The 27,734-nt window shown below is 39.9% G+C and overlaps 3 protein-coding genes and 1 long non-coding RNA gene across 14 annotated transcripts in view; 2 read left to right on the forward strand and 2 right to left on the reverse strand.

The window, feature by feature from the left end:
• Positions 1 to 945: 945 nt before the first annotated feature.
• Positions 946 to 13,620, reverse strand: LOC103357248 (troponin T, fast skeletal muscle isoforms-like). Of its 8 annotated transcripts, none has more exons than XM_008281709.1 (15): positions 13,531 to 13,620; positions 11,636 to 11,676; positions 11,335 to 11,345; positions 10,668 to 10,676; positions 10,015 to 10,161; positions 8,692 to 8,709; positions 7,882 to 7,900; positions 7,687 to 7,732; positions 7,477 to 7,593; positions 6,691 to 6,768; positions 6,338 to 6,451; positions 6,127 to 6,239; positions 5,497 to 5,587; positions 3,550 to 3,590; positions 946 to 1,317 (listed from the first exon to the last, which is right to left on the reverse strand). In XM_008281709.1, exons 2-15 carry the CDS (start codon positions 11,653 to 11,655, stop codon positions 1,281 to 1,283), a joined length of 861 nt encoding a protein of 286 aa, XP_008279931.1. In that variant the 5' UTR covers positions 11,656 to 11,676; positions 13,531 to 13,620; the 3' UTR covers positions 946 to 1,280. The 8 variants fall into 8 exon arrangements, with proteins under 8 accessions (XP_008279931.1, XP_008279930.1, XP_008279934.1 ...); XM_008281708.1 differs by lacking the exon at positions 3,550 to 3,590 and adding an exon at positions 4,726 to 4,766 and having other exon boundaries at positions 13,531 to 13,616; XM_008281712.1 differs by lacking the exon at positions 8,692 to 8,709.
• On the forward strand, positions 1,310 to 2,191 carry LOC103357247 (uncharacterized). Its single transcript, XR_520189.1, has 2 exons — positions 1,310 to 1,381; positions 1,412 to 2,191. It is a non-coding gene; the product is annotated as an uncharacterized LOC103357247 (long non-coding RNA).
• A 3,089-nt stretch (positions 13,621 to 16,709) lies between the features above and the next one.
• prr33 (proline rich 33) overlaps positions 16,710 to 27,734 on the forward strand; it is a 19,587-nt gene continuing 8,562 nt past the window's right edge. For 2 of the 3 annotated variants that reach the window (XM_008281705.1, XM_008281707.1), the window contains exons 1-3: positions 16,710 to 16,818; positions 17,234 to 17,281; positions 20,316 to 23,142. In XM_008281705.1, coding sequence (XP_008279927.1) covers positions 20,331 to 23,142 — 2,812 coding nt within the window. In that variant the 5' untranslated portion in view covers positions 16,710 to 16,818; positions 17,234 to 17,281; positions 20,316 to 20,330. Of the gene's footprint in view, positions 16,819 to 17,233; positions 17,282 to 20,315; positions 23,872 to 27,734 lie in introns of those variants that run through there. The other variant, XM_008281704.1, reaches the window with a different exon arrangement.
• Positions 18,949 to 27,734, reverse strand: part of lsp1a (lymphocyte specific protein 1 a) — a 47,033-nt gene continuing 38,247 nt past the window's right edge. For both annotated transcript variants that reach the window (XM_008281703.1, XM_008281702.1), the window contains exons 11-13: positions 27,265 to 27,351; positions 26,055 to 26,163; positions 18,949 to 19,743 (exon numbers count right to left, since the gene is read on the reverse strand). In XM_008281703.1, coding sequence (XP_008279925.1) covers positions 19,721 to 19,743; positions 26,055 to 26,163; positions 27,265 to 27,351 — 219 coding nt within the window. In that variant the 3' untranslated portion in view covers positions 18,949 to 19,720. The remainder of the gene's footprint in view (positions 19,744 to 26,054; positions 26,164 to 27,264; positions 27,352 to 27,734) is intronic.

Consider the following 27,734-nt stretch of genomic DNA (forward strand, 5'->3'; position numbering starts at 1 on the left):
ATATATATATAATGAATCCACAATGATTCCAAAGCTGTAACTTCGTCCTGCTTTTGAATTATTTTAATTTATATGACACAGTCTTTTACATTGCAACTCAACAGAGAGCTTTTTTTTCTTTCTTTGATATCTGAATAATTTGTCAAGGCTGTGCCTCCTATCCTCCTCACATACATCATTTTTCTTGTAATTTCCAATAAATTAAATGTGTCGCTGTTGATTTATTGCTATTTATTTTGTTTTTCTTCATTTGAATCTACTTGCCTTATGAAGGTCTAGGACTGAGATGTTGCTTTATTAAATTTATTTTATGCAGTTTGCAAATCAGACAGTGTGTAGGAGTCTGTTTTTGTACCTGTTGGATGTGCTCTTCAATCTCCTCAGCACCTGCTTCTTGAAAGAGTTGTGTGAAGAGTTCCCTTGATTTTAGGTTTTGGGTTTTTTTTTTGCATTTTTTTATTGCCATCTAAATAGAAAATTTAACAAATGTATTTTTAATATCTAATTTTTAATGTGCTTCTGTGTTTCTATAAAGCACTTAAAATTGCTTTGTGTCTAAATGGCTCTGTATAAATTGTCTTGCCACAGCTAAGGATCATGATAGCATCTCTCATCAGCACTGATTGTATATAGAGGTGGAGCCTTTATGAAACTTCTAACTCCTAATCCAGAAATCAACCCTGGAACATTTCTTTTGTAAGTGCAGGAATAAAGTTTTCTAAAGTCCCTTTGAACAGCAACCAAATTATGATTCAGTACCATAAAAATAGAACACAATGTTGAGACAGAGTTTGCATAAATAATAAAAAAGATCAAATGTAGCCTCTATGGGTATTAATCGTGGTGAAAATGCAGACCCTCCATTTCCTGCATCATTTAATGCAAAGCTCAATTCAAGTCTGCAGTTACAAAACAGTGTTGAACAAACGACTTTAAAATTGCACATCTAAAAATACTGAACTTTATTGATTTCTGAATAACAACAGATCTACAGACATGGCTTGAGGAGTCACACTTTATTTACAAAAATACTGAGAACCAAACAGCCGAGGGCGAGAAAGTGTGATGGCAAGTACGTTTCTTGATCTTTATTGCTATTGAACGGCAGCTAAAGGCTCCTGGTTGCATATGTCAGGATGTTGTTGGGTAATTGCAGGGTCAACCTTAGCGTTACAGGCTTCTTCTGAGCTACGACTTTCGCCACAGTGTGCGCTGCTTCATCAGGCGTGTGTCCGAGATGATCACAGTTTGGTTTCTGAGCAGTGGCAAGCTGAGGGCGTCTACTTTCTGCGGCGGGCGGCAGCTCCCTTCTTGCTGCTGTAATACGAAACAAAGAGAAATGGAGACATGTCAGAAGTCTGGGCTGTATTCAGCAGTTCTTGCATATAAGGAATGAGTGATAGCTGTGCAGGTTGATTTTCCAAGTTTCACACATTCAGATTATCAGCGTTGGTGCCTTGCTCAAAGACTCTTTGGTAGTAATCGGGTACAAGCAAAGCATGAAGCAACCAAAAGTTAAATACATCCACAAAAGAGCTACTACAGAGTTTCAGGGTTTAAAAAGTTATCACCTTACTGTATTAACTGTATTAACATGATACTGCATATACCTACATAAATCCTAGTTTTGTGTTATGTTTACATAGTTCTAGCATCAGATCTCAATCTGATCAATTCAAATGTTAAATAGTTTCAGTTTACTGTCTCTATGCATGTTGTATTTCTATCCGGCTGCACAAAATGTTCATGTCTGCAGCTCTTTTAATGAGCATTTCCATGCAATTACAAACATAAGTTAGATAACTTTTTGTTTTCTATACAAAAATTATAGCTATAAGGTGTAGAAGACTGGAAAAAAATATTTCTATATCACAAAATAAGAGCAAGTTAAACATTTAATTTAAAGAAATCTTGTGGTCTAGGGTTAGACATCAAAAACCCCATTATTACTTTAAAAGAACCTTAGTTTTTCCACACAGTAGGATGTAAGGACAAAACAGAAAACAATAAAAATGCAAAATTTTCTAGACATCATGTCAAACATCTCTGTTGACGTGCAGAACTCAGAGACAAACTCATGCAGCACTTACCTGCACAGGCTGAATGACTAGAGTCCAGAAGCCATTAACCACATATGAACATGTTTGACTTGTAATGGACTTCTCACACAATGAAATAAAGGGTCAGTATTAAAAAAAAAAAAGAAACAAACAAACCCTAACGTCACTGAAAAAGGATGCTCCATGTTGGCTGTAGGCGTGTTTGAGTTAGGCTAATGTTTAGTTATCAGCTTAAAACTAGACTATTTTACATTTTTGATCAACCTTTATTAAGTGCATTGACTAGTCAAACCGCCTACAGCTTCATCCATCCTTTTTCAGAGAACATCTCTCACTCTTACCGACACTGGACAATTAGTAGCCTTACATTTACATTGAAATGTAATATTCAGTGTTATAATGGACACATCAGAGGAACACCACATAAAATGCATGGGACACTAAAGAAACAATACAGAAACGACTAATTACAGAGCCCATCAGGTGCATAGAGCAAAAAAATTATTCCTGTAGAAATCTATGTGAAGAGACGCTAAATAAAGCTAACACATTAGCGCTCAAGCCATCTGTGTGCACAAATTAATATATAATAAAAACAGAATAATACCTCCTACCAATAACATTTTTGACTTGAAGTGCTAAATAGCTATTTTTTCCCTCAGCGAAGTGAGACTAAGGTCTAAAAAAGAACTAAAGTTAAGAGACATGAAGCTAATATTATAACTGATGCTCTACGATTAGCTGTAAATACAGCAGCTGTGCTACATGTTGGGGATTAGCTACATTAGCCTAGCGAACTTTTACTCTATAAATTGCAGCTATAATAGCTACTCGTGACTCTGCTAAACCTTCATTGGCATTAGTATTAAGATTAACATGTAAACTCTTTGAACTTTTAGCTTGTTAGCTCATGAAAAACAACTGATGGCATAAGATAAACTGCTTGCGTATTTTCTGACATGAAGACAAGATGTCTGCCAGCGCTCTGGCTGGATGCTGATTTCCAGATAGTTTGACTTTTGTCTGGACTGGATTTGGGCCTGAACACTCTGGTGGTGTTAGTCGGGTGTTAGTCTGTTTATGGCTTTTTTAAAAAAAAGGGATTTAACATAAAAACTTATTGTTAACGTGTGCTGTCATTGAATAAAGGCCACAGTCTTAGACTTTAATGTGGAAGGCAAAATTTCCCATTGAACTCTTACACTGGAGCCAGTTTAACAAATGATGAATCACATTCTCACCTCCGTTATTAAAAATACAAACTGGTCAATATGTAGTAGGTTTTAAATGATTATTCATTAGTTTTATTATTTGATGTATTTGTGTGTAATCCAGCAACTGCTGGAATAGACACAAAAGTGAAGCAGTTGTTTGCCATAAACCACCATGAACTGTCCCCACTGTCAGGACAGTTATGTCTTGCGGAGGAAGGGTGTGATGTTCACCCAGACAACAGCTGGAGTTAGTGGAAGTTATGTTTTGTACTTACTGCTTCTGCAACTCATCAATGCGATGCCTGTATGTGACCACCTGAAAAACGACACAGCAGCAACTTTAACATGCAGCAGGACATGTTTACCTCTGAGGGGACCAACTCCCTTCTCTTCTTCTTAGCAGGCTCCGTGGACTGAAAGCTGCTAGCTGAAGCATGATGGGAAACTAAGACGGGGTCATGTGTACAATCGTATAATTTGAACTGAATGCTATTCATCCTCATAACAGAGGCGAATGCTGACCTCAGAATAGAGTTTCATCCCTCTCAGGTCAAGCAGTTGTTGAGTATGACAGTATGATCACTGCTTCATTGGAATGACGGTCGTAGTTTCCCGAAAAGGAACAATTTAAGAAGGCTTTGGCTTTGGCTTTGGCTTTGGCTTTAGCGTGAGGCTGAAACCTCAACAGGCTCTTACTTACCTGTTTTACCGTGTATGCATCCACCTGACTAAGGCTATGTGGTGTTAAAACTGAGCTTCTCAGTCACCATCTTTACATCCACTTTAGATCGTTAATCTGCTTACAACTGAAACATTTGATTCCAAAATGACATCACCTGGGCTTAGGTTATGAGTGGACCTTTAAGAAATACTATCCCATTTTAGTTGTGTTAAAAATAAACATATTTACTTGAATCGTAGCAGAGGAAAATTAATATAGACCTTTTTTTTTTTGCTGTATAAATTCTGCCTGAATGTCAGAGGACTGAAACATTAATAAGTTGAGTTTACATTAAAAGTATATGGGATTACAATTACTGGATGAAGACAGGAATTTTTCTACATATCAGTACTTCATTGTGTGCAACATCTTTGAAAGAGGAATCATAATCACTATATATGTTAAATAATACCTATAAATATAAAATATAAATTCTAAACAGTTTTTTGGTTTTCACTGTGGCAGCCCAGTTTTCAGTCATTAACAACATTTGGGTCCTGAGCTCTCACTGATGACGGCAGCGCTTCTTGATGATAAAATGATGAAAAACTACTTTAAAATGTTTTAACTGAACAGATGTCACCTTGGAAACAAACTGCTCTTGTCTATGTTTTTCGGCAGTGTGTTGTCCCGTCTCTGGCCAGCTCCTGCTCTGGTTCTCCAGCCTTCCTTCATGCTAACATGCAGTGAGCCTGAAGCCGGTAGAACGCTGCTCAGCTCTACTACTTACAATTTACTGAGCTCCTCCACTCTCTTACGCAGGGTTGTAACCTGAAGGGAATCAAAGAGTAGCACAGAGGGTTCAAATCCAGAGGTGGAGAGTGATTCACCTCAGGACACCAGCATCTAGCAACAAGCTGGTGCATTTGAGAAACCTGTGGATTGGCCGTTCTTGAAATTCTCAAGTTAACCTTTAGGTATTTATATGAGGTAGGAAAATATGACTGCATTGAGATGTGTTTTTTTTAATTTTTTTTTTGTAGTGGGACAGACAGTAAACATGCATTAATCCTAAATAACAGATCAAAGAGATATAAGTTAAAATGTGTGAAAATACAGGAGGAGAAGGAGGTACATACCGTGGACAAAACTGTAAATTAAATAATCAAGTAAAATATTTTTTCTGCAATATAAAATTAAGATAAAGATGCACTCGAAGCAATCTCATGAAAAGACACATTTGTAAGAGATAACATACTTGATTTTTTTTTTTATTAGTAACATAAATCAGTTTAACCAAATAGTAAAATGTAAAAACAACCTTTCTGATCACTAGGACCTGTCCAGCTTTTCTGTCTATAAAGCTGTTCTAACTCATAGACTTTCCCATTGACCCTTGCCAAACCAGAAATGGAAATATAAAATATCTGTTAGTGACTGAGATCTTCCTCATGACCCTTCTCCATGTCGCTAATATGGCATCACATACTTGAACCTTCTGCTTAAGGACACCGACAGTGATGGCCACTGTGGTGTAAACCCAACAGGGATGGAGGCTCACCTCATACTTCTGCTTCTTCAGTCTCTCCATGTGGTCGAACTTCTCAGACTCCAGCTGGGTCATCCAGTCGTGCAGCTCTTTGATCTTTTCCCTGCAGGAAACAGAGGAACGCAGTTAAAGAAATTTGCTTCAAACAGATAGACTGATGTTGTACAAGTGAAGGTTTGGTGCTCTATATGCTGCTTTAAATTACAGCCAAACCTTTGGATCAAACTTCTCATTCAGGTTCATATTTTTACTGTGTAGAACAAAACTGAAGGTATTAAAACTTTGACATAACATATATAGAACTATGTGGTAACTAAAAAAGAATTAAACCAAAATATGTTTCATATTTTAGATTCCTCAGAGTTGTTTCTGTTTGCACACTGTACTCCTTCAAGACCGTTGGAAAAGCTCCAGGTGAAGATGTCATGAAGGTGGTTGTCAAAAAGTCACATATTTTACTACGTTTTTTTTTTTTTTTACTTACTACAAAGCTGAATGTGTTATTTCATTTTGTTCTACAATATAGAAAATAACTGTATGTAGGTGAATACTAAGGGATATGTTCACATGAATCTGTAGGGACCCGTGTGGTTCGCTGTGGCCTCCAGAGACCAGTGTGGGTGTCAAAGTATTGACTCATACTTCAGCTTGTCTTCGTTCAGATGGTCAATGTTGAGCTGCTTGCGTCTAGCGGCCAAGATCTTCTTCTTCTTCTCTCTCTCAGTCTCTTTCTTTCCTCCTCTCTTTTGGTCAGCCTGTTTAGTACAGATACAGTAACACAGACACAAGTTAACGGCTGATCAATACTGCTGCTATTGATTGTGTGTGTGTGTGTGTGTGTGTGTGTACTGACTCTCTGCAGGTGGCTGCTGTAGTTGGAGCCCATGTTGGAGAGAGCAGACTTCTTCTTTGCCTCTTCATCTGCCTTCTTCTTGGCATCAGACTCCTCCCTGATCCGCCTCTCCTCCTGTGTTCACAAGAAACACCTCAGAGTGAGACCATATTGAAAGTTTGGAAGTGAAAGAATAATAAATGAAGACACGAACAATGATTGCAACTACTAATTGAGATATGTGAACGCTGAGGATTACACTCTTTTTCTTCGGGCCTTCACAGTTAGCAACACAATGACGCTTCTGATTTAGGAGTCATAGCTTAATGCTTCAAGAGCCACAACAATGAATCAAATGCAACAAAGCCACGAACCTCACGTCTGGCCTGACGCTCCTTCTCCTTCTCAGCACGGACCCTCTGCTGCTCGGCCCTCTCAGCACGACGCTTCTCCTGCAAGGTGGCAACAAACACAGAGTTTTTATCACTACACTCAACATTCTGAGGTGGAAAAGCAGCTCTGAACTCCAGAGGAGAGGGACAGATGTTGTGTCTCTGTTGCAGAGTCCTCGATAATATCAATATAATTTGTATGTATTTATTAATTAATTTTTAATTGTTGACTTTCTGAATTGACATTGCTGTTAAATCTAAGAGAAAAAGATGCATTTGGTGTTTAGGACCTATTGTCAAAGGTATGAGAACACTTTTAGGATGCTGGAACCCTTTATTTTAAAGGGGATTATACTTCTCTGCTTCTCTGTATTGAGTTTTTCCAGAACCTAATTCATATTTATATTTAAAAATAACATTTTATTGCTGACACGATTATTTCTACACCATTTTATTACATTTTTGTCTTTATTGGTATTTTATTGGTTTGATAATTTGCAATTTTTTCCCCCCTCTGTGCTTTTACTTCCTTTGAGCTGTTTTTTTTTTTTATTTTTACCAGCTTGTAATTAATCTGTAAAACAATTTCTGCTTTAACATGTAATAAAAGTGCTATACAAATACAGTTTGATTGATTTTATGAATAAAGGAATTCTACTTCTAAATGCTGTCAGTTAAACTTTTCCCTTTGAGAAGAAAATATAAATAAATAATAATTCCATATGGTAATTTCATAAAGTCCCTCAGTGATGCTGCCTGAGAACTTACAATCCTCTCCTTGAGCGCAATCAGCTCTTCTTCCTCCTTCTTCCTGTGCTCAAAGTGAGCATCGATGAGGGCCTGCAGCTCAACCAGATCCTTGTTCTGACGTTTCTTCTGGATGTCCTGCAGGGTGGAAAAACACAAACAACTCAGTCAGGCAGAGAAACACCACGACTCAGCATAAAGCCTTCCTGCCTTCACTTCAGATCTACTTACATCAAAGTCCACTTTCTCACCATCGGGGATCTTTGGAGCGCTGGGCCTGCGAGAAAGTGTTGGGGTCTTGAGTGCACTGGCACATGGCTGATCATAATGTTGCTTTTGTTGTTTTTGTTTTTTTCAACCAAATGGCTCAAAACAAAATGTCTGTAAAAATCACTTAAAGTCCGATCACATGAAAAGGAAACTTACTTGAACTTTGGCTTCTCCTCTGCAGGTTAAGAAATGAAGAAGGGATGAGTACATGTCATCGGGTTAGAAAAAAACAAATTATTTCTATTCTCTCAGGCATACTCGGTTAGAGAAATAGTCAAATATGAGCAAACATATTTACACAGACGTATTAAGAACAGAACCAAACGGTTTAAATAAGGGATTATGAAGTTATTTGAACATCAGAGAACCATCTAGCCTCAAGTGCAGTTACAGTAAATCTGAACTGTTAACACGGTGTTGTATTCTATGACATCAGTGTTTTCATATTGCTCAGGTTTAGAGGTTTTAACATGTTCTTCATACCTACAATATGTGTCGTGTTATTTTTTTTGCAAGTTATTTTTTTTGGCTTGACCCCAAAATTATCAGACACAAGCAAGACAAAAGTCATTTTCTTCTCTTTTTCTTCTCTTCTTTTAAAACCAGATTCTGGCAGCTCCATGCCATGCAGATGATGAGTGGCATAGCAGGAGTGTAAACGTGGGGTCGCTGTGCAGTGAAGCACGTGTTAGCAATACATATTCTTTCACCCTTCTTCTCCACCAGCAGTTTCAATTTTTCCTCACAACTCCTTCAATAAGCATTTTAAGTGGTGTGTTTTTCGACAAATTTGGAAACTGATTCTTCGGTCCTATTCGGGCAGCGCTCCTGGAGTTTTAACAGCAAGATTAAAATTTTGACAAACAAGCAGGCGTTCCCTGAGAACAGATGTCAGACCTGTACACTAGAGTCCTTCCAAAACCAGAATGACAGATTCATCAGAAGTTTTTTTTAAAATCAACATACCTTCCTCTTCAACTTCCTCTGCATGCAGCAAGCATCGAAAAAAAACAAAAGCAGAATAGACAACAGTGTTAGCAGGCACACTGGAGCAGCAAACTGTACAGCCAAACAGCTGAACACAGTCAAACTAACAGTCTATCTGCTGCAGCTCAGCATGTGTAAATTCTCAAATTTTGCCAAATGTCAGCCAGCATGAGCTAATTAAATGCATTCGTTTTTTTGAGAGAACAGTTGGACTGCTTGTAAATAGTTTGAAAAAAGGCTTGTCAAAAGAAACGTAAGCACTTCAGACAGTATTTGAGAATTTACTGGTAGTTGCATCAAGTCTTGACTTGCGCAAGCCACAGTTTGACCTTTAAACAGCTCAACACAGAATGATCCCTGTAACATTTAACCCTGCATTCACATGCCATTGGACATTTCAGAAACTAAATTGTTGAGGTCTGGACTGGTTTAAAATGAACTTTTGTTTTTGCTTTTTTTCATCAAGGGCATATGAATGCAACACCATTTTGGAGCTGGAACACATTGTCAGACAGGACAGCGGATAAGTTCAGAAAAAGATGAAATTGCAGACACCATCTTTTTTTTTTTCTCTCTTTCATAAATACATGTTTGTTTTCATGTTCTGCAGTAAATGTTGTTCATCTGATGTTTACCATCCTCAGATATCAAAACAGTGAAAAAGCAAACATGTACAGTAAGTACAAGTACTTGAGCAGGATAAGTAGAGTTAGACTGATAGAAGAGGCCAATATTTGTCTTTTCTTTGATTCGTTTTTAGCCGTTCTTTATAAAACATGTCATGTGATTGCAGTAGAAAGCTGCCGATGACAACATTTAAGCAAACAGCAAGCAAGGCTAAGTAGCTCTAACTATCTAGAGTTCATTTGCTGTTAAAGTAGGTTGACTCATGGATTCGTAACATTATGTCCATATCGTTTCGAAAGAAAGGAATTTATGATTTTTTACAAGCTTCTGATGTAGGGAAGGTTCTGGCTATTTATAATAGCACAAAAAAACTTTAGTTCAAAAATATCAGCCTGCTAATATCAGTCATATCAGAACTGTAGAATGCTTTGGATAAGATCGTTTCAGCATGGTTATATTTCCGTAAAAGGTCTTCACGTCCAACTTGTGCCCTCTAAGCGCTGTTTTTGACTTTGTCCAGAGGTGAAAGGAAGGTTGCGTGAGCATTAGCAGACATGGTAGGACATGTGTGCGGGTCAGGATTAGTGGGGTCTGTCTGTCTGGCTGGAGCTGGAGCATACCTGACGCCTGGGAAAGGATAATAGAATACCCCTTTCCCCCCTTCATGCCACATACCTTCAGGCTCAGGCTCAGGCTCAGGCTCTGGTTCTGGTTCTGGCTCTACCACTGGTTCTGGTTCAGGCTCTGGCTCTGGTTCTGGCTCTGGCTCAGGGGCCGCCTCAGGGGCCACCTCTACTTCCTCTACTACCTCCTCTTCTACAGCTTTACAACATGCAGCGAGTCACCAAGGGAGAGGAAGGGTGGTGAGAGGGTTAATGGAAGCAGGAGACAATGAAAAAGGGAAAGAAGTGGTTGAGGTGAGTATAGATGAGAGGGAGCCGTGAGATACGAGGAGGTTTATGCCCATTCAGTTTGGCAGAAGTGCCAGCAGATGGTGCTAAAGCAGGTGAAACAGCAAGCAGTTACAGGAGGAAAAAGATCAGTCATTGATGGATGAAATGTGATCGATCCCTGGATATACTTGCATTGCTACTTGGTATAGTCAAAGACAAAAAGAGACAGATTCTACGCTGACACAATCACCGTTTCTGACTTGTGCCCTTACATTCATCTCAGTTACTGTTAGTGTTAACCAGCATGCTACAAAAACTGTAGCACTACAAAAAAAAAAAAATGTGGAGGTAAGAACACACATCTTTAGAAGTGACTGAAAAATTAGTATCAACGGTGTGAAACTTATCATCTGAAGTCTGCAGGCTGTGTCTTACCATCGTATTCTTCACGTCCGTCCGAAAAAGAAAGGAGCAGAAGAACATTATCAAAAGATCCCATTTGTACCCATTTTGACAGAATACCAAAATGTGGGTACACAGGGGATCCATGCTAAGCATACACAAACAGTCCTCGTGAGCAGATCACAGCTTGCAGGCAGGTCTTTGACGTCACTTTACACGTCAAAAATCTGTTTGTTTTTTTCATCTGGAAGTGTGTCCTGCTCAGGAGGACTGCACAGTGCAGATGATCATGCAGAGCTGCAGGTCTCTGCCAGCAGGTCAGTGCATCTGTCGCTGATATATATTTCGATTTTTATTTCACACAGCCCATTTGACACTGTCCTGCTGTCAGAGGTGGTGCCTGCAACCATGCCACAGCGAGAGGACAACATATGTGCAGATTTGCTTGAAAGAGACAGCGTGATTGCACAACTTGAATCTGGAGGAGTCAAGCCAAACCTGCAAACATACGAATTTGTCCAGAGCAAATAACTTTCTATAGAGGGATGGAAAGTCAGTTAGGCAAGATTCAGAAAAAAATACTGGGACTTAGCATTGAACTCTTGACTGCACCTGGACCTAATCTTTGAGATTTAATTGTAATCTCCTTTTTAAACAATTTATTTATGTTTTTCAAAGCAGTGAAAACGGTGGTACTTACCCTCAACTCCACTGCAAGACAGAAAATAGACATTCTTAGAATTAAAGCGAATCATTAAAAATGGGTAAGAGCTTGACAGTGGAAATGGTAGTTTGACAAAATGATTGATCTTCCTCTAATTGATGTTGTAATGCTTATTAGAGCTTTCCACAGATTTCAGCTGTAGATACCAACATAGATTTATGGTTGGTGTCTCTCTGACAAACGAAAAGCTGACAAGTGGAATTTGTCTTAAACGTATTTTGTCAAACTACTTTTAAAAAAAGTGAAAAGTTGTGTGTGTAAATGTGAATTAACTTACACATCCTCTGTGTCAGACATGGTGACAGTGGACTTTGCAACCTAAAATCAAGAGAAAAGACAGGAACTTAAAGTCTGCCTGTAAAGAGTGAATGTCCAGCTGGCTGTATTTATAGCTCAGGATTATGTTGCAGATGTCTTAAATATGTGCTCCTGGCCCCACCCTGACCCAACCCCACCGAGCTTTCCTCCACATTTTTATCCCCCATCTCATCAAACTAAATAATCTTTATGTAGATTCTTTACTGAAATCATTCGTTCCTCATCCTTTCACATGCCTTGCAGAGTATTTGAAGTAATCCCATAGCTTGTCACAAACAAACATCTTCGGTTTATAATTAGCATGAGACTTTGGACTGAAATTTGAGCCTCGGTCCTGAATCTGCCTCTCTCATGAAAAGAGAGAAGGAAGCCAAACTTAGATTATGTCTGTTTTCTGCTGACGAGAGGAGATATTAATGTTGGGACAAAAAAAACAACAAGGAAATCTCAAAGGCAGTGTTGAAGACCACTGCCCTGCTCTCTCACATCACTCTGCATCAATCTGACATCAAATGGATGCAGACTGCCTCATTTCTTAATCGCCTCGATCAAATTCTGTCACATGTAAAATCAGTGATCGCATACGATCCTGCCGGTATTCAGTTGTAAAATTCCAGACGGGATGTTGTGTCCTAACTGCGATGGTAAACAAATGTGACCTGAATTTACCTAATTTAATCTGTCAGTGATTAGATTTCAGTTTAGTCGCCCATTAGCTTGATTAGCCACCATGAAGGCATCCCGACATCACAACTATTTCGAAAAGACAGCTGCACAGGTCCCAGATCTGGTTTCAGTGGACCCAACGCTGAAGACTGGGTTCCTTCACCCTGGACCACTACCCATAATTCCACCTTCATTTCCTTATGTGGCTGTCCTTCTCTCACATGGCTCCTTCAATCATCGTCCCGAGGCTCCCTGTCGACTGAGGCCACTTTGCTCAAGAATTAAAATAAACCCTGAAAGGCCGGCCATGAAGGTTAAAGGTCTAATGCCTGGCTTCCCTCAGTGTGTTCTTTGAATCCTGTAAATTCCATACGCAATGTGTTTACACCACAATGAAATAACGGCATTCAGGATAAACACTCCGCATTTAGATGATTCCTTTAAACCAGGCTTGAGGTTCTGGACTCCTGTTCAAGCAACACATATTCACTAATGGATATCAAGAGAATTACAAGTATAGCCCAAGAAGCCTGAAATCTTAAAACAGCGATGCCCCTGACTTCAAATACCAAAAACAACAACAGGATGCTTCGCTGCTGTTCCTATGATGTTGCATAACTCATTAGTATCGTCTTCTGTCTCCTGAAGCGGAAAGCTGCTTCAAAGGCTTTAAGCCATCTGTAAATCCCTAAGGTATGAACCTCCGCTGACTGACTGGACTCAAACCAAACCACCACAGAAACTACAACAAGGCCAGCTGCTTGTCTGGCAAAAGCCCCAAGAACTTCTACACTTTATCAGAGTTTTGTATTTAAACATCAGCTGAGGTTTTACGTGGTTAAAACTGCAAAAATAGTCCAATTTCTTGACTTATTTTGGAGATTTTGCAAGATGCTATAAACATGGTTCTAATCAACTTCTCATGCACTCAGCTGCAATCAAACACTAGATTTAATTTCCACCAAAGATCACAGTGTGGGCTTCAAATGGAGGCCTGTTTTCTCTGTGATTCACTCATCCAACTGTTTTCCTTCCTGCCCCTGACATTGGCAGCAGCCTCTGCTAGTCGTGGCAGTGATTTTAACACGTGTGGACTCAGCTGTCCTCAGTTTGGGTGATGTTTGGGGACATTGCAGTTGAGCTTCCTCTCTACCATTCACACTCTCATTCTCTCCCTTTCTTCCTTACCTCAGAAAAGCTGAAAGAAGCGAGCTCCCTTTGGCCAAGACAGGCTGTAAGGTTCTGCAAACTTACCGCGCTGATTATGTCCTTCTGTTATAGTGATACTCGATCCGCTCTGCATTCCTATTGGCCGAGGAGCTGGCTTGGAGGCGAGGTCGTCCCTGTGGTGGGGCAGGGTCCCCATCCTCAGTCTCAACCCCCCTCCCCGTTTGCTGGCACTCAATAAGGAGATGGAGGGTCGAGCGTTAAGGAGGGAGGCTCAAGTTTGGAGAAAGGGACAGCCAAGATGCCCCCAGGATGCTATTCTGGGGCTGCTGCATTAGGCAAGCAAATTTCATCTGAGAGTGAGAAGAGAGTTGGACGTCAGGGAAGCAAGGCAGGTGGTGTTGCTAAACCTCTCACAGACGTCTGCAACACAACATAATGTATAGCATGACCAAAGGGGGGATAAACACCTGAATGATTTTTCTGTCCAAGCTGTAAATCCAAATTACTGAACCAGCTCTTGTTTGCATGTTCTTTGATTTCCCAGTTTGCAAGAAAAAAAACAATAGCTACAGCCACACAGCTTAATGACTGCAGGAACTGAAAAACTCAAAGGCACTATTAGAAGACAAACATGCTCAATTAGCAGAGCAACCTTTTGCCACCTGGTTGGCCCACAAGAGATCCTAAATGGAAGTTTAATGGAAAAATACTGTTAAATTCAAGGTAATAAATGCTTAAATATGTTCTCAAACAAGTAATTTGGTATTCATGTGAATATACACTTATACCTTCTCTTCATTTAAAATCTTACTCAATCATAAAAATGTAAACTGGAAAGTGTCTTTTACTTATTTCATACAAAGGTGTCTGCTTAGATTTCTATAAGTCAAGCTGTGTTGAACTACATTTATTTTTTTGACAATGAATGAGTGACTATGTTGCAAATGTGTATTCCCAATGTGAGTTTGACTCAGAAATAACTACTTATGTAACAGAAATCCTTATAAATGTCTTTCCGATCAACTGTCAGGTCTAAACAAGTTGCAGCTTCGGGATCCTGAATGATCGTCTAATTTCCTCCAGGGGGTGCTCTAATGGCAGAGTTTAGCTGAGAGGCTCTTAGTCACCCACCTCTGGGAGTGTCAAATCATCAATGCCTCAGAAACATAAATAGATAAACGTCAGGCTAAGGACCATATGTTTGATGTGGTTGTTGCTGACCTGACCTGTGGTGAAAACACATAAAACAATTTTCTGTCTTGATAAGATAGCTTCATGTAAAGTACAGGGTGGTCAAAATAAACATTTCCTGCCAAATGAATTCCATACAAAGACAAATGACAGTCTTCCTCTAAGGTGACATCTAACTGAAACCCTAAGAACAGCTTGTTATAGACTGTTGTGCCATTACAAACTATAGGAACCTGCTGAATCCAGGGAGAGTTTTTAGCTTCCAAGTCATAATTACAACTTGGAAGCTCACACAAGTTAGGAATGTGTATTTACAATGACTCTGACTTGACATCAGACATGACATTAAAACCCTCATGAGCAACAACAACAACAACAAAAAAAAGTCACTGCCCCCATTCAAAGAACTGAACACCTCTGTTTGCATTAAAGATACATTGAGATTAATTGATGACTTTTAGAACCGTTAGACATTCAGATTCCCTTAAAAACCTTTACCCTCAGCACCACATCACTGATGCCTGACTCTCCCTCTGGAGCCTCAGTTTGGACGCTTAATCAACACCAGTAACACTATGAATCCCCTCCTGAAAGTGTCTGAAAAAGTGTGGCATGTTTAAGTAATATTCCATCTTCTCTCTCTGATGGCCAACTCACAGGGGTAACCATTCTAAGGACAATATGATTTCTGACTTGAAAATTAAAATACATTCTTAGTGAGCAAAGCTATGTTTCTCCCATATTAGCTTGTCATCATTGGCTCCCCTCCATCCATCCATCATCTATGCACCGCTTAATCCTCACTAGGGTCGCAGGGGGCTGGAGCTTTTTCCAGCTGACTTAGGGTGAAGGCAGGAGACACCCTGGACAGGTCACCAGGGCAACACAGGGAGACAAACAGGATGCGAACCAGGGATCTTGTAGCTGTGAAGTGACGGTGCTTACCACTGAATTGGCTCCCTTTATAAAATAAAATTTAAAATCCTTCTCCTAACATGAAAAGCTCTTAATGACCACTGAAACTTAAAGACCTCATACGACCATGACATCCTAACAGAGCACTTCTCTCTTAGAATGCAGGTTTACTTGTGATTCATAGAGTTTCTGAAAGCAAAATGGGAGGCTTCAGTTATCAGGCTCCCAGTTGAGGTTCACAAGGCAGACACTGTTTCTGCTTTTAAGATTTGGCTTAAAACTTTCCTTTTAGCTAAAGCTTACAGTTGGGGCTGCTCAGGATCACCTGAGCCATTCCTAAGTTATGTTGCTATAGGTTTAAACTGCTGGAGGACTTACCATTGGTGCACATACTTGGTGTTTTTTCTCTCTCTATGGGTATCTCTGGTTACTGGTCTCACCGGGCTCCAAAGCTTATATTGTGCTCTTACCGGTTTTCTATCTGCTTTGCTTTTTCCCCTTTACCCTCACCCCAACTGGGCAGGGCAGAAGACCGCCCTTCCTGAGTCTGGTTCTTCTGTATGCTGAAAGTTTCTTCTTGGTAACAGAGTTTTTTCTTCCCACTGTGGCCAAGTGTTGGTCAAAAGGAATCCACAGGAAGCTTTGGATTTCTTGGGTTTCTCTATAACATTCAGTTTATAAGGTTTCATCTTACTTCGTGAGCTGCCTTGAGATGACATACGTTATGAACTGGCACTATGTAAATAAAACTGAATTTATTGAAAATTACAGTCCCAAGAACTCCCAAAATGTAACTAAAGTCCTGTGAATGAAAGCCCCCCCCAAAAAAATCTCATGGATTAATGTGAAATGAACCTTTTCCTGTTTTTCTGGGCACACTGTGGAGCCCCCTGTCGGATCCTTACATTTTTGAAGGACCCCTGGGTGGCCCTGAGATCCCACTTTTAGAGCCCTGAGGCGGTGAAACCTAAGGTGCTGTGGCTTGTCGGTGCTGCATCTTGCCTTGCCTTGCTCTCTGTCACGACGACGCTGTTGTCACTGAGCAGCTTACAGGGCTCTCAATTTATTTTTGGACTGCTATGGCGCCTGTTCCTTCCATTTGTAGGAAGGGGGGTCGAGTTGGTCTCAACATGAACCTGACGTTCTGACACTCCAGGCTGGGACAAGCAGGCAGGAGCCCCCCAAGCAGCAGCCGCACAGGTAAACACACCAAAATTACACCTTTTATTCTCCAGATCGAGCAGAGAGAAACTGTTAGCAGTGTTAGGGAGGCAGCTGCTTGCCGAATGCAGAACCCCCCACCTCGGCAGCCAGACATCTGACGTGTTTGGGGAGCTCAGGGTGTTTTTTTCTTGTCCTCAGTGCAACATTAAAGCACCAACAGGGATGATGTAATTGTTAGCTTTGCACTGTTTCGACTCCCTGTGGCTTCAAAACACACTCTGCCCTGTCATTTATCTGTCCTGGCTGCAATAAGGCATGAGTGAATGATGATCGTGTTTTAGCTTCGGCTTGTATATATTCCTGATGTGCAGGTCTAGGGAATAAAGTTGTCCTTGATGGGTTTGATTTTGTACATTGAACTTGAATCGGTGCTCTTTCCTGTTGTGTCAAGGGGAACCTGCCTGGAGGGCTTTGAACATCAGCAACAAGTTTATACCTGGTAAGTGTTTCCACTGCTTCCTGTGTTTGTGCAAAGACTGATAACTTCACAATATGTAAAGATTTTTTGAGGTGGATTTATTTACTTAAGGAGGCCTTTGTGGAGTGGCTTGGTTTTTTATTACGCAGCTATTATTACTCTTTCCTCTTTTGAACTTACATCCTGACGGCACTCCAAATACCAAAACTACCAGAGCCTTAAAAGGAGGAGAGAGTATCTCATGTGTCGGGCAGGCAGAAAGTTCAGGGAGGGAGGTGTGTGTGAGAAGGGTTGGGGGGGGTTGAAGGTCTAAAACACAATCAGCACTGGCCTACATTTCACTGAGGTGACACATATAGCAAACTTAGAATATTAAACACTTATTTTTGTACAGATTTTGGCGATCTTTCATGTGGATCTTTGATAGCTGTGTAATAAACTTCTCTGATTCTTTGTTCACATTAATTACACTAATGTTTGTGATGTAACGCGTACACTGTTACTTTTTAGAAATGAAAAAAACTAAACAAAAAACTGTACAAACCAGTTCAGGCAAATACTCCAGTGTCAGGAAGCTATGATGTCATAAGGTCACATGCTCTGCATTCACTTTCACTCTTCACTAAGTGTGTGTGTGGGTGTGTGTGTAAAAGGTAAATATGAAAAGTTTAGGAATTTAGGGTTCAGGAGGGAGGAGGCAAAAGTCATCAGCCCAGTGCCTCCAATGAATAGTGACATCACAACATTAACTAGCCAGCTGTCAATGAAATTAACTGGATAATTATTTTGACATTCACTCTACTACCACCATCAAAACACATTTTTAAATCATACAATAGACCAATACAATTTACTTATTTCACATTTTAACAACCACCTTCAAGGTATTTTTATAGTTGTGGATTTTAATGGTCCCAGAAGTGCTAGTAATTTTGACCCACTACCTTCTGCTCAAACATTTGTGGCTAGGACATAGTTTGTGTTTGTGGAAGTGCTGATCTGGAATGTTGTTGTCATATTCAAGCTCCCCACAGAATGAACCATTTTGAATTTACTAACAACAGTTTCAGTTAGAAACTGTAGTTTGATACAAAGAGCTTCTCTCTTCGTAACAAACAATTTGCCTGATGAATCTAACCCCAAAGCATTGCACTTAAAAAGGTATCTTTGCAAGATAGACAGCATGCCAGAGTCTGATTGAAACTTTTGAATGTGCTTGTCCCTGTTAATCGTACACAAGACTCATTTTACACTGAATTTGTTTTGATGGACTCAAAGCAGCTGTACCTGCAGAGACTTCATCTGAACTGCATCACAGCATTGTAATTTATTTTTTCAGGAAAAGTGATGCAGCCTGTAAAAAGGCAGGAGTCATAAAAAAAAAGAGAAGGAGGAAATTGGCTACTTTCCTCTTTGTCTATAAAGTAAAATCAGGCTGTGCAAAGCTTCCAGGATCAGCTGTGAAGTGATAACATCATCCATCATCTTTGGGTTGATTTTTCAGCCTGTAATGCTGATCTCTGTGTACATCAGTGTACACAGAGATCATCACAGACTACATCAGGGTGTGGAGCATAGGGCACAGGGTTTATAGCAGTATGGAAATATCTTCAGGGCATCTGAGTGATTTTATGCTTTCACTTGCAGACTAGATACAATCTAAAATGAGAAAAACTGGAGTAAACAGCTAGTAAAAAATGATTTTAATTTATTTAAGAAAAAGGGGTTATAAACACATACAGGCAGGTATCTCAGTAAAATGATATTAAAAGTAAAAATTGTCTGCAGTAGTACAGAGACAGAGCTGAAAACACCAGTGGATTAAACGAAAAACATACACAAGAAATAGAGTCTAAATGAATAGATCAGGTTTATGTATGGCAAAGACTGTAGTTGTAGCAGATTCCAAATCAAAGTCTATTTCATGTACATAGCTGCACCAAATAAGCCAAATCACGACATCGTCGGGTTCCATCCTACCATCAACATTGTCATCAGCATGAACCATATTTGTAGTTTTTTTTTTTGTATGTATGTCTCTCCCAAGGTCGGCTTTTTCAGATTCTTCCTTAGGCAAAGTGTAAGTGTAGAATAGCCAGTATAAAAGTTTGATTCATTAACTCTAAATGATTGGAAAATTTAAACATTTCACATTTTAAAACAAAACAAAACAAAACACGTACATTTGGCAGGTGTCCCCAAACACCATCACACAAGGGTTAACTAGATATTAAGAATGATTTACCCAAAAACTGTATTGAAGAAGAAAACAGAAATAGAAAACAGTCAGAATATGTGGTTGATGTGCATGTGTTCAACTTAGACAGTGGAAAAGTGTGATTTATGGCACATAAATGAAGTACTGAGACTGGAACAGCTGTGGAGCTGCTTCCGCTCGATGTCTTTATTACCAGCAATCGTCGTCAGATCAAGAAGGAACCAATCGGAAGAGACAACATCTCAGTAATCATCATGACACAAATCTGCAAAACAGACAAAAGGAAAATTCAAGCTATGATACAAAGTCATGCAATTTGCTACTGAGTTATCTCTTTGTACATTTTATTTTTTAAATTCTGGGAAGTTTTCAGGCTTTTAGTCTAAACTAAACAACAAACAAATCTTTACAGACTAGTGAACTTAATTGACTAAAAAGCTGCAAGATTGGTGGTATTTTTGCCAGAGTAAAAGTTCATGAACACGTGAATATTTTAAAACACTGATTTGCTTAATTAATTTAACTGTGGGCAAAACCATAAGATGAGGAACCAATAGACTTTAATAATATCCATCCATCCATTATCTATACACCGCTTAATCCTCATTAGGGTCGCGGGGGGGCTGGAGCCTATCCCATAGGGCGAAGGCAGGGGACACCCTGGACAGGTCACCAGTCCATCGCAGGGCCACACTTAGAGACAGACAACCAAGCACACTCGACTTTAATAATATGAGAAGGATATTCATTGCTACTTATTCATGTTTGCCAAAAGATGTACAAGTTTATAGTTTTTGTCACAATTAGTTTTGACCATTTGTGATTTGTTCTCCGCAGGGTGCAGAAGCACTCATGGCTGTCGCTTATGGTACTGCCACCCAGCCAGGCCTGCTTTCCCAGCAGTACCCTCCCCCCCTGTTGCCAAAGCCTGGAAAGGACAACGTTCGGCTTCAGAAACTCCTCAAAAGGACTGCTAAGAGAAAGGCGTCCGCTCAGGCATCGCAGTCTGCTGCACCTTTCCGCTCCAGCCTTTCCCCTGTGAATGAAGCAAGCCCTGACCTTGAGCACAGTGACCACTCCACACCTCCCCGGACTCCAGAGACAACAGCAAGTCTCTACAGCATCCAGCAGCCCCCACGATTCACTGTCAGACCACTGTATCAACATGTGGCATCTCCTTACCCACAGCGTGCAGCTTATGGTCGGGCAGCTGGGATGTCGCCTCAGACAGTGGAAATCCCTTCATATCCTTACTCGCAGAACGCCACCACAGTTTCTTTGTATTCTGCATCCACTCACCTTCCTGGAGTCTCAAGAGCAATGGGGCAAGTCACCAGGCCAGCAACACCCAAAATATCTCTGCCAGCTCCCTCTGTGCCTAAGGCAACAGCACCAGCTGTTGAATTGAAAAAGCCAGCTGTTGGCACATTTGCTGAAACTCATGCTGGTGTAAGACCTACTGCAGCTGTAGCAACCTCACTGTCAATAACCACAAGTACAAGTCCAACACCATATCCAGTGACAGGAGGCCAAGCTATGACTCGGCCTCTTACTGTATTGACCCCATTTGGTAAATCCAAAAGTCCGCGTCCAACATTTAAAGCAACTGAACCCTCAAGATCGCCAAAACCGATGTTTGATGTCCCTCAAATTAGAATGTACACAGCAACCACATCATATTATGAGACATCCAGGACACCACCAGTATATGACACAGCTGGATTAACTGCTATTGGTAGCATGGTACCTCAAAGTAAAACGGATTTGACTCCAGCGTCTGAGGTGAGAAGAGGTACAACACCAACCGCTAGTCCTTCTTTATTAGGCACAGATCTCCAGAGGAAAACACCATCTTCAGATGTTGAAAGAAGTGCTGCACCAACAGCAGAGGTTAACACAACCATAACTCCTGCATCAGAAATCAAAAGAGCCACTCCGACAGCTGAAATCAAAAGAGCTACTCCAACATCTGAAACCAAAAGAGTAACTCCAACATCTGAAATCAAAAGAGCCACTCCGACAGCTGAAATCAAAAGAGCTACTCCAACATCTGAAACCAAAAGAGCTACTCCAACATCTGAAACCAAAAGAGCCACTCCAACATCTGAAACCAAAAGAGCTACTCCAACATCTGAACCCACTGTTAAAACTTATGAGTTCCAAATATCAAGAACTTCAGCAGGCCGGCCTAAAACGCCAGCGTACCATGTGACCCGGGCCACAACGCCTGTCTTTGAAATCTCAAGGCCCAATCCTCTCTTGTTTGCTGTGTCACCAATCACAGTACAGCCAGAGAGGTCAAGAACACCTCAAACATTTCCTGCTGCAAGCAGTTCATCTGCATCCCGAAGTCTGAAAACTACAGAACCTTCTGAAACAATAATGAATGGGGACATTCACACAGACGTGACATCTGCAGCTAAACCAACACAACAGAATATTACAAAGTCAAAGTCAGAGAATGACCTGACAAGAGAAATGATCCCAACTGCTCCACTTGGCTCTCAGAGACCTAAAACTCCTACATCTGTGCCAATAACAACAGCAGTGACAGGCGATCAGAGGCCAAAGACTCCAACGTATGAGGCATCTCGACTTATGACCACATCACCAGGCTATAAAAGACCAAAGACTCCTACCTATGGGGAATCACCTTTAAGTGTATCACCTGTAGCCTTTCAGAGACCTAAAACCCCTACCCAAGTGTCTCCAAAGTCAAAGTCTAGCTATCGTGGATTGACACCAGCTGAATATGCTGCTTACGGTGGAATCAAAACTTTCTCTCCAGCATTTGGTGTCGTAAGTTCAGTGCTACCCACTAAAGAGGAGGTTAAAGTTAAAGAAGAGGTATCAGGAGAAAGCAAAACACCTCCCAAAGAACCAAGTGTGAAAGGGCAAGCTACAGTAGATGTGTCTAAAGTTAAAGAAACCTCCAAAGGTGTAGATCAACTCCATCAGAGAGATGAAAAGATTGCTGCCACCCCTTCAGTTCCCAAGATTATTGTTTCACAAGCATCTGAATCATCAGGAACAATATTAACCAAGGAGACCAGTACAGTACCTGGTCAGGTAGCAAAAAAGCAAGAAACAACGCTGATCAAAGAGATAACAAAGGCCAAATCTACAACAGCAGAGGTGAACATTACAGAGATACACAAAGTGGAAACACCTGTTCACGAAACCAAACCAAAGACAAAGGCTCCTGAAACCAAAGGTCCTCTGCTTAAAGGGGCTGACCGAGAATCCCTGAAGTCAGTTAAGAAACTTTTAGGCAAAGACAAGGTCGAGACTCCTGAGCAGAGAGCAATAACTGACACAAAAGCTGTCTCAGAACCAAAAGAACCAATAAAAACTATGGATTCTACCAAGATTAAACCTGAAGGCTCAAAGACAAGCATTGTTCCACCTATTAAGGTACCTGCTGCTGAATCAGGAACTGAAGACAAAGTTAAAGATGAGAAAGCAGAATCTTCACTTGAGACAAAGGAAGCCAACAAGACTCTGCCAGAAGCAGAGCCCCTTCTTAAAGTCATAAAAAAGCCAAAGGGGCTGAAATCTAAAATGAGTGGTTGGTCCCGACTCAAGAAACACATGGTGGTGGAGCAGGAGGAGCCCCAATTTCCAGAGACAGGCCCTCAAAAAGAGGTCGCCGTGCAGGACCAGAGTGAGATAAAAGTGCTAAACGAGAAGGCCGAGGATAAGGCTGAGGATCAGCCTGAGGTCCAGGACGAGAACCAAACCAAAGACACTCCCAAGGCAACAAAGATGTGGGAAGCTGTCCTCTTCCAAATGTTTTCATCTAAAGAGAACATCATGCATCAGATCGAGTTAAACAAAAGTGAGGAGGAGAAGGCTGAAGAGACAAAGGATGAGCTAAAAGAGATACCTTCATTCGCATACCGACTACCTGTGCTCCTTTTCAGCCCAAAGTTTGATGCTAAAAGGCTAAAAGAGGCAGCATCGAGGCCGGTCACAAAAATATCTACTGTGTTTGAAATGGGTCTAATTGGGCGAAAAGGTAAAGAAGAGGAACCAAAAGACTTTAATAGAACAGCAAGGGGGTTCACTGCTACTTAAGCTATGTTAAATGCTAAGACAAAAATGTCAAAAAAAAAAAAACAACAACTATAATTTATGTTGAATGTACAGGTGCAGAAATCTTAGCAACAGAAATGATGTATAGGGCTGGAGTCTTAGTCTGTGTGTAAATGAATTATGTTTGTGGCAGTGTTAAAGAAAACTCAGCCTGATCTTTATACTTGACAAATGCTTTGTGCGACTGGTTGTCTGGATGTTAAATGTTTGTATTTGTGGATTAGCTGGACAGAGAGAGCTACATGTGCCTTAAAGTCATTCAGACATCTCATCAGATTAAAGTGTTTATGTAATTTCAGAGCTTCTCATTTGTTCCTTTCATCACACTTTCACAATAAATATAAATTGCTAGTTTAAGGGTTATTTAGATGCATTGGAGACTTAAGATTTAGAACTTTATTCATACTGGGAAGTTAAATAGGCTTTTTAGTAAATAAAATCAACTTGTAGTGAAAGATAAATGTTTAAAATAGCTGTTATTTTTAATAGATAAAACACCCACATTTTCAGAAAAGCTTGTTTTGTGAAAAATGTTAAATAGCTAGTGTTATTCAAAATGGTGCTACATGCCTCAGGGTAACTCTCTCACTAGACGATGGAGAGTGACATGATTTTTAATGTTTTTTTCAGGTTGTAGATGGTTAGGTTTTGTGAATGAATCTTCTTAAAGTCTAATGGAACGCAATTTAATTTCACCTTCTGTGTGCACAGAGTCAGTTAGACTGAATAAAATGGGCAGACAGAAGGCACTTACAGTCTGTGATTAATGCTACAATCAGATTTTAATATTTACACATTACCAACTGGATTTTTCTTTTTTTTTACACAATCTCTTTTCAAATTAAAGCTTCACATTATACTTCTTTCTATTTCCATCTGTTTTTTGCTTGGTAGTAATATCTAATGACTGAAAAACTATGTGATAAAAAGCAACATCATTAAGTTTTATTTATGACAGAACCACATGTAGACACATTATATAGCCGGCAGGTGTACGCTAGACCAGTATTACCACATTAGAAATAGCAAAAAGTGATAAGAACAGTTTCATATTAAACTAAGAATGTAAATGTTGCTTGAAGATGGTCTCTGAACTAAAAGCTTGTGAATGTTGTTGAAGAATGATGAAGAGCAGCCTCTGTCATGATGGAGGTCAGTGGGTGAGTGATTTGTGGGGTCAAAGATCGGGATGTGCAGAGGGCGTTCAGTTAACGGTGATGCCAGGTGGGAAATCCAAACTTTATTTTTCTAGCTGTATTTCAAACCTGCTGGGAGACAAAGTGAAGTTGTTTTGTTTGGTTAACACGTGTGCTTAAGTCTGATTAATCTAGGTACAGCTTCAAATAAATAAATGAATAAATAAATGTTTAATTGATAGATTTCCATCTTTGACTAATCAGAACCTGCACTTTCACTTTTACACTTTCAAAATACGTCCAAAGCAGAGTCTCCCTTATGCTTAGTTTATTTGGAGTTGTTGTGGAGCAGTAAGCTGCAATAATAAGATGACTGAAGATTTTTCCCTAATCAGATCAAATCAAGCTTCTACCAATGGCAGGACTACTACTCAAGACTTTTAATATTGAATTTAGTTTTCAGATGTTCAAATGTACACCTGGGTAACTCTGCTTAAGAAGGATTCTACAGCGTGCCATTTCATAATAAAACCAACTGAATACAAAAATGTATATTTGTTTGTTGTTATGTTTTTTAATTGATTACGTCTCAAATCATAAAGATCCATCAATTTCCTAAATTAGAAAATGTATAAATTGATGAAAAAAATGATCTTGGAAGGCATTTCACAAAAATAATTTACTTTTACTCCAGCAGCCAATGACTGCTAAGTGTTTTTACACAAATTATTTTAAGATATTTTTCACAGATCTTGCTCCAGATTTAGAACTTAACATGATGTTAACAAAAGTCTGATTGGGTTGAAACACAACATTTTGTTTAATGCATGGTTGTGTAAGTTGGTTACAAAAAGTAAGTATGTTTTAACTGTAAGAAATGACTGACTCTTTTACTTTTGTTCTTACTATTTTCTTATACTTAAGTACATTAAATGAAATAAAGGTACAGCTTCGTTCCCATTCAGGTCATGAGTTTTCTATTATGATAGTAACAATGAACCACTATTCTAGCTATACTACTGTCTGTGATTGTCTACTACACTTTGATGCAGCAAATATTTCTCATTAAACAAAATCCATTCAGCAGGACCATGAGAATATAAAGTGCATTATCAACCCCATACAAGGAATTAAAAAAATTCCACCTAATATTATTTTACACAGTAAACTGCAACATTTTCAAATCTTGACTAATATTAACAGAGAATTAAACTCACAGACAGCCAACGGCTGCTTCTTGTTCATAAGGTCTGTACCTTACTATGACTAGATGACATATGTTGTGACTATATAAATAAAAGTGAATTGACCTGACATTGTTCTAACCCTGTGTCAGTGGTCTTACCAGACTTTCTGCTTGTGAATCCTGCTTCATCCTCATCATCCACAGGAATCTTCTCATATTTGCCGTGCCCGGTGACCACAAATTTGTACTTTTTACCCACTGCTGAGCCCTGAGAAGAGATGAGACACACATCTGACTGAAACTGTAATTTTTTTTTAAAGTTAAGCCTTTTTAGTCACAAAACACAACCACACAAAATGCAATGGTGCTGTTTCAAACTACCAAAACTGTGAAAAATGTTAAATAAAATAAAAGGTAAAAAGCATGTTAACAACTACAAGACTTTATGAAGTTGATGTTATGATGTTTTATACTGATTGTTGCTGTTATGAAAGTTATCTTCACACAATGGAGTTGCAAAGAAGATGAACTATTTTTAGGTGGCCATCACCCCTGTAGTAAAACCCACATTCATTATCCCACAGACCATGACAGAGCAGTAAACAGCTACAGTCCTACTGTTCAAATGGGCATGAAAGTCTCCTGGTTGACTCATCAATATGAAATGTGAACTCAAAAATATCTGGTTGTTTGATTTAAAAAAAAAAAAAAAAAAAGTTGACGATGAAAGACTGTGTGCAGGAACATCCAGTCACAGGGTTTAATTTGTTTTTAGCTGGAGGCTAAAACTGAACACAATATCTTCAGCTAAAATCAACTCTCTGTAAAATAAAGGTAGTGAGCGCTCCCTTCCAGTGTGTGGCTGAGGGCACAGCCTGGCTCACTGGCTGATTAAACTCACCTACCATTCATCTCACCTCATCAAGACCTCCATAAAACCCTGGCTTTCCTGCTCTCCAGCCAGATTAGTTGTGACTACGGCACAGCCACAGTGACTTTTTGGCTGCCTCCAGTGAAACAAGTGGAGTACTGGACTCTAGAGCTTCTGATCTCCAGCTCCCTGATCTTTGTGTTTGTATGTATAAGTCTTTCTGAGTGCTTCACTGCCAGCTGCAGATTTCACTTAGCTGAGCTTCAGCCTCCTTGTGCTCTGACTGACAGACTGTTCATTTAATAAATCCACCTTTTCTCCTACAGCTGTGTTCTGCTTCTGGGTCCAAAACAAAAACCAAAATCCCACATGATGGTTTCAGCCTGACTGACAATATAAAAGTTGTCTGGCTCTGCCACTGGACATCTGGGTCAGTTCTGGATGAATTAAGCAGCAACATCTCCATGTTTTGACATCATAATATGTGTGCATGCATACCTTCACCCTTTGCCCAGGTCTCCCTGATGAGTCACCAATGATCTCCCACATGTTTTTCTTCTGCATCACATCTCCAGGCTTCACATCCTGATGAATCAATAAATAACCACAGTTCATTAGTTCTCTTTTTGCTCTCCACTAGAGGGAAACCTTACACAACAAACTATCAGAGCTGCACATGCACAGGTCACATCACTGTCAGGTCAGCAGCTACCCTCAGGATGTGATCTCACTGCAGCTGCTTTGAAACCTTTTACACACAGAAACAACTTCAGGTTCTGCTCATTAAAAAGGCTCCTTCACTTCACCTTTGGTTTGTCAGCTGTTTAGCAATATAGCTTGAAAAAAATAATAATAATGGAAATTATATTTACAGCATGATCTCTTATCACCAACAGGTGTATTCAGAGATTTATGTGAAAGCCTGTTGGTGTATAATTTAGTGTAGAACAGCATCACATCACTTCTGT

This window comes from Stegastes partitus, unplaced genomic scaffold, assembly GCF_000690725.1.
Source record: "Stegastes partitus isolate 25-593 unplaced genomic scaffold, Stegastes_partitus-1.0.2 Scaffold242, whole genome shotgun sequence".
NCBI classification, from domain to species: Eukaryota; Metazoa; Chordata; class Actinopteri; family Pomacentridae; genus Stegastes; species Stegastes partitus.

Bases quoted from the DNA above. Each gene is read 5' to 3' on its own strand.
- LOC103357248 (XM_008281709.1), bottom strand. From the start codon at position 11,655: ATGTCTGACACAGAGGATGT. The intron at 6,769-7,476 runs GTAAGTTCTCAG...GCCACCTTGCAG, and splicing joins TTGCGCTCAAGGAGAGGATT to GAGAAGCGTCGTGCTGAGAG. The intron at 5,588-6,126 runs GTATGAGTCAAT...TGTTTCCTGCAG, and splicing joins CTGAACGAAGACAAGCTGAA to GGAAAAGATCAAAGAGCTGC.